Source organism: Oncorhynchus gorbuscha, linkage group LG09 (assembly GCF_021184085.1).
Source record: "Oncorhynchus gorbuscha isolate QuinsamMale2020 ecotype Even-year linkage group LG09, OgorEven_v1.0, whole genome shotgun sequence".
NCBI lineage: Eukaryota > Metazoa > Chordata > Actinopteri > Salmoniformes > Salmonidae > Oncorhynchus > Oncorhynchus gorbuscha.
The window spans coordinates 61,228,798-61,239,101 of NC_060181.1; the positions used below are offsets into that span (position 1 = coordinate 61,228,798).

Here is a 10,304-nt window from a genome sequence, read left to right on the forward strand (position 1 = left end):
GCATCTTTCTAGAGCGCGGACTTTCCGACCTGAAGACCGCTAACGTCATGATTTGACCTCGTTTTTCCCCCAGTTGTCTTGAAAGGACAATATGGAGCTGCTACCGAAGCTCGACTTCGGAGCTCTACCAAATCTATTATGTACAGAAATATTTAGAGCAGTGTTTCCAACTTTTTCCAATTCTATTTCATTTTAGAGTTTATAATGAGTAATTACATGATTGTTTAAAATAAACTATTAATTGTTGATTTTAGTTAGGCCTTAATATAGCCCGTGTCTAGGTGTATGTGACAATAAAACATATATTTATTTCTGAATATGCAAAAAAAAATATTAAACAAGAGCCTTAATCGCATCATGTCGGAAGTGTGATAACAGTGGCCTCTAGTGGAAATTTACGCTGTCACGTTCCAGAACACACCTACTCATGCATACACACACGCACTTTTTCTTGTTGTTGTTATTTTACTATAATTAAGCTGTGCAGTGCACAAATGTTCACTTTAAAATTGTGTTTATGGCTATCCACAACACCAATTCCTTGATCTCATTATGTTTCCATCCAGGACCATATCTCTTGTTTCACCTGTTACAACATTTCTGTGATGTGTAACTGCATTCTCCTCTAGAGGGAGCTGTACTCCACACTGTGGAATACGATCAATGGGTCTTTCACGTTTGCACCATAGAAATAGATAAAGGACTCATATTTGTATATGTGCCATTATAACATCTGTGACAGCATGGGCAGCACCATTGAGGCTATCTCCAATCCTGAAGTAGTCAGTTTTCTTCACAATTGGCTGATCGCTCCTGATGACCCGGTTGGACATGACTCCAACAGGGTCACCAGGAGGGATCAGCCAATGGTGGAAGAGTTTGGCCAGAGGATGAGTCTGAGTTGTATTTCACTGTTAGTTTTACAATTGTTTATATTTTATTACAAATATTGATGGGTAAAAAATAATTTCCAAAAAAGAACTACCGACTTCGTCCAAGATGTCCGACAGTTGTTTTAAACTGTCGATTCATGGACCGTCTATATATCCAGGTTGCATCTAGTTTATACAGACCAACATCACATGCACACTAGCACTCAGTCCACACAGGGTGCATAGATGACGTCATTACCTCCTCCAACAACATGGCAGACACTGGATAAACATAAAATGTTAATATCTTTGGCTGTGAGTGATGTAAAAAAAAATGTGACGTTTTGTGTGCAAAGGTGATGACTAAAGTGTCGTACTGGGAATTTTCAAATCTGACTTGTATGGAAATGTTCTTTCTGGGACAGGCGTCAGTTAAACTGCTGTACCAAAGAAAAACTGTAGGAGCAATTTAAAAAGTGCTTCTAATGACCCCTGGCCCCTTGGGAAGCCCTCAATGGTGCTGCCAATGCTAAAAATGCCTTTTGGCCACTAGAGGCCTCCTTTATTCTGTGTTCAAAACAACTGGGAACTTGGAAATCTCTGACTTCCGAGCATCACAACAACAGGGATCTTGAAAAAAAAACCATCTCCGATGCGATCATCCAACTCGAAATTCCAAGTCAGAAACTTTCTAGAGCTGACTTTCCAACTTGAAGTTCACTGTCTTTTGACCTAGTTTTTTCCTCGAGTTCCCAGTTGTCTTGAAAGCACCATTAGCCCTCATTCAACCTATTCACACTTCTGTGTTAATGTTAAGGTCAAATCACAACACAGCTGATTAGTAGAATCAGGTGTTAGTGCAGGAGTGGAACAAAATGCTGTACTCCAGGAGTAGGTTTCACCATTAAATTCAGGGTTGACCTCCCATGTAACAACCCACCGAGGATTGAGAAATGCTAAATGGGCACTTAAAAGGTGCTGCATGTTCAATCTGACATCTGATTTGTCAGTGCAGCATTTAGTGATACGGCCTCCTCAGAAGTCAGGGCATTCATAATTTTGAGTAAAGCCGTTGTCAAGGAAGTGAGCTTGTGTTTATACAGGACCTCCCATCAACCAATCATGTCAATGCGGAGCTATACAGAGCCCTCCGCATTGTTACAAAATTTGGGAGGCGCACAGCGATGCAGTACGTAGCTCAATTTGATATCTGCGTCCCTCCGGAGTCACCACTACTGCATCACACCCTCCATAACGAGCCTGCGACCATATTTTCAGGTCTTAGTCTCACATACCGTAATGGTGAGACAAGTTTATTGAAGTGTCCTTCAAACTCTGCCATTTTGATAAATACAAAAATAAACTTAAAGGGGCCTTATATTGTTTGCTCCTGCCGTTAATTACAACTGCTGAATAAAACCGGTCTACTACTTGTACCGGATCTCAGGCTGTGGGGCCAATTACCTGAAAACCTCATTTGGGAACTCCGCTCAAGTGTCTTTTACACCTGCAACTTTAGGTCACTGAACTCAAAATTGCATTTTGGGCCTTAAATCAGGGTTTTTGCTCAATTCATGCACCTTGGTTGGAGAGGGAGGTAGTGTTGCCTTCCTGATACTTGAACCAGAACAGATAAAATAAATCAAAAATTGGGATAATTGTTTGACATGTAATTTATTAAATTAACTCAAATAGAACCAGATCATGAGGTATTGGCTACATAAGACATTACCATGGTCTGTAGTAGACGTTACTTTCAACACAACACTTTGAAATTAGAGACTATTCCAAATCTGATTGAGCGTTTGCATTAGCAAGTATTAAAACCACTACCGATACAATTAGTTGAAACTTTTTTTGTGAAACAAATATTACACAGCTTTGACCCAATAAATTATGGAATACTTACAGTCTATGGATCAATCATTTATGTATACATACTAGAGCCTGTTAGACCAAGGGATATAAATTACACCATCTAAATGGAGTTACAGCTGTGAAATATGGCAACTGATCATGCAAACACCACTGAGTCCCAGCAGGTATGTCAAGCAGGGTATTCAAATAAATTGTTAAAATGCTAAGAATTAGTCTTAGCTTCTTGAAAGAGCAACCCCCCTTCTCCGCTGAACAGTTGATGATATTTATATAAGATACAGAAAGGGAAGTCTATACATTGAACAAAGCGTAGACAGTGGTCTACGAAGTTGCCGACTTCAAATATGCTATAAGATCTGTACGCTCGCCCTTCTTCTTAATGCCAGCAAATATCATCTTTGTTCCAGGAATGTATTTCTTGGGGTTCTCCAAGTACGTCATGAGGGTATCGGTTTCCCAGACAATGCCTGAAATCACATGTGAAAAGCACAAGTTAGAATGAGAATGCAATATATTACTGTCAAATTCACCATTTAATTTCCTGTAAGATGGTGAGAGAATCTCAGACCTTTGGATTTGTTGGCATCGGTGTAGGAATAGCCTTCAGCTTGTCCAGTCTTGCGTCCAAACAGACCCCAGAGGTTTGGACCAACCTTGTGCTTTCCTCCATTTTCAACAGTATGACACTGGGCACACTTCTGGACAAATGCCTTCTTTCCCTTAGCAATATCACCCATGCTTCCTATTGGACAAAATACAAAGAGGTAACTATAAAAACAGAAGACCGTCTCTGTAGCAGTACCCAAAAATACAGAAATGGAGGGAGGTCTCCACCATTTCCCATGACACGTTGCTGACAAGGGAAGATTATTTGTTCAGGTGGTTCAATGTGCTGACTGGAATTTTATAACTGGAAAAGTCTAAAGGGTATGCCTGGGACTTCCCATACTGACGTCACCCTATTGAAGTTGATATTCTAGCCTGGTTAAGGGTTAGGTACAGGTAGGGATTAAGGTGGGGCGGCAGGTATAGTAGCCTAACGGTTAAGAAACTTTCAGAATCCGAGTGAAATACTTAAGTCTCATCTAACATGATGTAGGCTCAGAATTTCCGAACAGGCTTAATTTCAAGTTGCTTTACCTGTTGTCCGCTGAGTTTGGCCCTGTCAGAGGTCATCTAAGACAAAATATCTACAGGGAAGCTCTGTCAACCCAACCTATAGTACGATGGCCTGTATATCGGTTTTACGCACGCAACACTTGGCACAATATGGCCAAACCTAACAGAACATTGTCCCACGCAGTCAGCGGGCCTCGGGATTTAAGTGATAAGATTCTTCCGACGTCACACCAAAATAAAAAAATTACATATACAATTCCGGTAATCACTGGGGATACCCAATCCCCACCTCCTACCGCCAAAAGCATACAATCGGTAAAGAGCACACATCCTTTTATTCAACATTCTGGCTTGTAGAGACTCCTGTATCTTTTTTAGGCAGACTTCTTTCAGACTGAAAAACCAAAGTGTAACCATGGTAAGAGTGATGTTTCGGCAAAGCTGTAAAGAGCTTTGGGCCAGTAAGAGGAAGGTTGCTGATTAGAAACTCAGAGCCGAATAGGTGAAAATGTCGATGTGCCCTTGAGCAAGGCACTAAACACTCCTGTAAATCGCTCTGGATAAGAGCGTCTACTAAATCACTAAAATGTAAAGGTTGGGGTTTAGCCTGAGTACGTCGTAAGGATCCCACATTGTAATAACGTTTCATAATTTGCCCTGCAGAATATTAACCCGCCACTAGAGGCGTTAGACAGTTGCACAACCAATGCAGTACCATGTAATACTAGCTGGGAGTAGTGGAGTGACAACGTGCCGGCATTTGGGTGTAACGTTGTGTAACTTAGCTAGGTTATAACTAGCTATTTAGCCAAATAAGAGGGTGTCATTATTAACGATAGGTCGTTGAGGTGGACACGTTAGCTTCTCTTGCTACTATTAGTTAACGTTAGCTAACTAACTAGCCAAGTTACAAAACGGCTAACGTAACTTACCTAGCAAGCTACGTTAACTTGTTCACTCAAAAGACGAACACGGACTACACATGTTGGCTGATATGTTTCTTCACAGCCATGGCTTGTTTCAGTTGTTCTAAGATATTCAGTTGTGTTGACTTTAGACGCGTTAACTAGCGAACAAGCTTGTAACGTTACCGCCGCACGTTTAATCAGCGGATAACTAACGTTACAATCGGAAATCAGACAAACTTTGCTTCTTTTTTTTTTACTTCGGAAGAAATGTTCACAATAAAAGAAATACTGACGACAGTAACTAGTCAAATGTATTTACTCCTTCTTACCTGTTCAATGTATCTATATTCCTTAAAAGTTTCGTTCACCTTGAGCTGTCTCCACGCCGGTAGCCTAATGTAACAAATGCAAGCAAGTCTCTTTCCTTCCCTGAAAAAATATGTAGCTTAAAACGTCAGTCCCTTATTGGTCAGACACACATCTGCGTCATCACTATCATCATGACGAACACCGCTGTTTTGCGTTCAAGCCCTAGATGGAGTTGAGGAAGAAGTGACATAATGTACCACACAATGGCAAGATTCCAATAGAAATAAATAGTAATGGCGTCTTTTTGTAGGCACTAACTCAGCCATGTTTTTTTGGACAAAGCCTATGTGGAAATTAATGACGTTTTTATAGGGTTTTTGGTTACACGCCTGAAAATAAGGTCTATGGTAAACACCGGCTTAGGATATATTATACGTTTTGTTCTATGAGATCATCTTCATCAACTAACATCATTTTTGTGAATTTTTAAACAATGTCATTTTTAGAAGCACATGAATACTTCATAATTCATGAGGATCATACTAACTGACTGCAGAGGATGCTGTTGGGAGGAACTATAGAACGGACTCATTGTAAAGTCTGGAATGAAATCCATGGAATGGAGTTAAACATGTGGTTTCCGTATGTTTAATGTGTTTGATACCATTCCATTTATTCCATTCCAGACATTATAATGAGCCATTCCTCCTATAGTTCCTCCCACCAGCCTCCTCTAACTGACTGATATTATCTCATATTCCCCATTATCCCCAGTGTATTTATACCTGTGTTCTCAGTTTGTCTGTTGCCAGATTGTTTGTTCGTCAAGCCTACCAGCATTTTTCCTCTTGCTCCTGTCTGTTTCTAGTTCCTGTTTTCTAGTTTTCCAGGTTTTGACCATTCTGCCTGCTCTGACTCTGAGTCTGTCTGCCGTCCTGTACCTTGCCACACCACACTGGATTATTGACCACTGCCTGCCCTTGACCTGTCGTTTTGCCTGCACCCCAGTTCTAAGTAATAAACTTTAGTTACCTTGACACTTTCTGCATCTGATTCTTCCCTAAACGTGATATTGGGAGGATGTCTTCTCTCGAATGAGACGTTGACAATATTTTTGTGATATTCCTACCTCGAGAAATATGTAATTTTAACGGAGAATCTAGCATATTTTTACTATTTGTCTGCCTCTTTAGTCCAAGGAGCATTGCATGTTACCATTGCCAGAGATATGATAGAAAGCAGATAGGAATCCAATGAATGAAGGAACGTGCTGTATAACGCCCCACCAAGAGGACTGTCGACCAATCGCGTTCACGTTGTCATGCTGCATCACGCGATTGCTAAGCTAATCATCACACAATTCCTTCTCAAAGTCAGTGTATACAGTGCATTCAGAAAGTATTCAGACCCCTTCCCTTTTTCCACATTTTGTTACGTTACAGCCTTATTCTAAAATTGATCAAATTAATGTTTCTCCTTATGAATCTACACACCATACCCCATAATGACAAATCGAAAAAAGCTTTTCAGATTTGTTTTGCAAATGTATTAAAAATGTAAAACAGAAATACTTTATTTACATAAGTATTCAAACCCTTTGCTACGAAACTCGAAATGTAGCTCAGGTGCATCCTGTTTCCATTGATCATCCTTGAGATGTTTCCGCAACTTGATTGGAGTCCACCTATGGTAAATTCAATTGATTGGACATGATTTGGAAAGGCACACACCTGTCTATATAAGGTCCCACAGTTGACAGTGCACGTCAGAGAGAGATGGTGGCGAAATCTATCTGTGCTGGAGTGCGACCAATATGGGCGACCACTCTGATGATATGGAGCGGGAGGATGAGGTTCAAGGATCTGAATGGTCTGTAGTGGAATGACATAGGAAGAAGAGAGATTGTGATACTGTAAGCAGTGGAGCGTCTAGTGTATAAAGCAAATAGAGATTCAAGGTAGGAAGCAAGAGCAATAATGTGTCTGAGTGGAAAGATATCTTGGCGTTTGAGACCATAGGGCCTCATTTACACTCCATCCAAGTAGCTAATGCCGTAAAGAAAGAGATAGGTGAAGTTAAACTATCCCGGGTTAATTGGAAATGGTAGATTGCTAATATTTTGTGGTAGCCAGGATCAGCAAGGGAAGATTCTGCAAATGGAAAATCTTAATGGGAAGAAGATTAAAAGCCTGGTGCTTATGCTAGGTTGAGGGGAGTCCTCACTGTGGTCCCAATATCTATCTCTACAGATGATATTGAAGAAAATGTGAAGGGAGGCAGAGGGATTGAGGCCAAAGGGTTGATCAGTAGGAAAGAGGGTCAAATGAGTGAAAGCTGAGGTTTGAGACAGTCTTGCCAGGAAAGTACAGATAGGATTCCTTAGTTTCAATGTTTGAGAATTTGTCTCATATGTACTACTGTGTTTTAAATGCCTAAGAATGAGACATGTAGCTGTTCAGTGTAAAGTAAATAAAAGGTGTGCCAAGTGTGGAGGGGAATGTGATTACAGTGAATGTGGAAGTAATGTGAAGGTTAAGTGTTGTAATTGTGGGGGAGGACACAGTACAGCATTTGGTAGATGCCAGGTGCAGAGAGTGGCTAGACAAGCTCAGAGAGATAGGATCAGTCATGATGTATCATATGCAGAGGCTGTGGACCTACTGTCAGGGCTGGTGCTTCTGATGGTCCTAGCATGGACTTTATAGCTTTTATTGGTAAGGTTATCAATACGACTCAGGTTGTGGAAAGCAGAAATGCCAGGTTGAAGATTATTGTGGAGACAGCAAAGGAAATATTGGGGGTAACATAGGTTACTGTAGAAATAGTTTTGACATGCTGAACAATCTTAAGGGTGGAGTGTGTCAGCATGATATAAAGTTTAATGGGGTTGGAGAGGGTTTTGGGTGGGAGAAGGGAGCGTGTGGTAGGTGTTAGTAGGGATGTATTTGGTTTTGAATTGTATTTTCATGGTAGTACAGAATTGGGCAGATCATGACTGATCGTACATTCCAGCACAGTAGGTGGCGGCATGCACTTTAAACATTTGTTTGTGGATTGCCATGATATCATAGAAGAAGAAGAAGAAGAAGAGGAGTGCATGTCAGAGTAAAAACCAAGCCATGAGGTCGAAGGAATTGTCCGTAGAGCTCCGAGACAAGATTGTGAGGCACAGATCTGGGGAAGGGATACTCAAAAATGTCTGCAGCATTGTAGGTCCCCAAGAACACAGTGGCCTCCATAATTCTTAAATGGAAGAAGTTTGGAAGCACCAAGACTCGTCCTAGAGCTGGCTGCCTGGCCAAACTGAGAAATTGGGGGAGAAGGGCCTTGGTCATGGAGGTGGCCAAGAACCGATGTTCACTCTGACAGAGCTCCAGAGTTCCTCAGTGGAGATGGGAGAACTTTCCAGAAGGACAACCATCTCTGCAGCACTCCACCAGTCAGGCCTTTATGTTAGAGTGGCCAGATAGCTTGGGTGCTTGACTGCCTTTGTGAGGTCAGAATGCTCAGATAAACCCTACTTCTCGGCCAGTGTGTCCAGTGTACACTCTGAACACGCCGCAAGCTAAATGCACTGAATTTATGGGTGTGTTTGTAATTTCACTCTGGAGTTCCAGAGTGCGCTTACAGATGGTCCCCATCAATATTACTGTTGGAGGAAATTATGGTTGAAATGACTAATTATGTATACATTCCAATCAGAACTGACTAGTCCAAATGCTATAATGTACTGTACATATACATTTTCTCTCTTGCTCCCATTCCCAATTGTATATAATGTAGTCAGGAGTTTAGTAACAATGGAGGTCTGTTCCTTAGTTCATTCATTTGTACAATCTCCAGGTGACAGGAACGGACTATCTCCAGACTGTCTAGAATGTTGATTTATACTGACTGACCTTGACTTCAGGCTTAGAGCGAAGGCTCGAGAGCTAGGGGGCCCCTCTACTGGTGAAATAGATAGAACGTTTAGAAAACGCTGACGTCATTTTCAGTTTATAACCTGTGGAAATATGTGTATGTGGCAGTACTCTCTGGAATTAAACGCTGTTACCTTGGCTTTTAAGACTGGTCTCAATCTACTTCATGCATAATTAATGAACTTACAAATCATTAATGAATTAGAAATGAGTGCGAATTTGGTTTTGGCTACAAAACATACAGGAATTTAGAAATTCCACTAACAATTACAAACTTACACTATCATATATATGCTCATATATATTATGTTAACTAATAGCAAAGAAACGTTTTGGAATTGGCCTAATCAAGACCACATTAAATCTGTGTGACATGATACCCTTTGGATTTATCATTTTAGAATGTCAGTGAACTAGCTAGTACACAGTGCAGGTTTTAATCATGAGGCAAACAGAGGCTCCTCATTCAAGAATGTTGTACTCTTTGGGTTGAGAGACTGGACCCCATGCATTATTTCACAATTCTTCTTTGAAAAACGCCTTTGCAGCTCAGCTGTGAGACTGTCAAGCATCTGATAGCGATTTGGAAGCTCTCACCATCACTTTGGTCACTATTTTCCTGTTGTACAGTGCTCATCATCAATGAGTCATGAAATCTTAAGCTTGTTTTAGGCTGTCCTTTACACACTTATTTTGCAGTGATCTGCAATCTCTTCAACCTCTTTCCATAGTTCACCAAAGTAACCCTCACTTCTGTAGTCCTGTAATGTGTCTGTAAGGGCACCTATTAGATCCACAGCCCTTGCTAGGTCAAGAGAGCTTGATTGGAGCATGTCAGAAAGACATTTGGCATCACCAAGCACTTTACAAAAGGTAACCAAAGCCCTATGAAATGTAAATCTATCTGAGAAAGAAGGCCCCTTGCCTCCACTGATCTATCACCACTACTTTCAAGCGTGATATCCTGTAGTAGCACTCTCAGAACTGCTGGAAGCCTGTCCCTCAGATTATGGCATGCCATGTATCTGCAGGCCCACCTTACATCCGTACGTCTCTGTAGTTCCCTGGGCTGCTGCTCTGGATACAACTCTTTCTGAACTGCAAGCCACTTGAGATGAACGTACAAGCCAGATACAAAGTTATAAAGCTTCTGCAGGAGAGCAAAAAAATGAACTGCCTCAGGCACTGATTTTACAGCATTGTCAAGAACCAAATTAAAACAATGTGCATTACAGTGCACATAAAATGCAAATCTTTTTAATCCATGCAGACACACCAGAATTCTTTCCGCTCATGAC

The 10,304-nt window shown here is 41.0% G+C and overlaps 1 protein-coding gene across 1 annotated transcript; it reads right to left on the minus strand.

Moving 5' to 3' along the window:
• Positions 1-2,527: 2,527 nt before the first annotated feature.
• LOC124043889 (cytochrome c) lies at positions 2,528-5,303 on the minus strand. The gene is made up of 3 exons (XM_046362990.1): positions 5,107-5,303; positions 3,319-3,492; positions 2,528-3,217 (listed from the first exon to the last, which is right to left on the minus strand). The coding sequence occupies exons 2-3, from the start codon at positions 3,485-3,487 to the stop codon at positions 3,072-3,074; spliced, it is 315 nt and encodes a 104-aa protein (XP_046218946.1). The 5' UTR covers positions 3,488-3,492; positions 5,107-5,303; the 3' UTR covers positions 2,528-3,071.
• Positions 5,304-10,304: the final 5,001 nt, after the last annotated feature.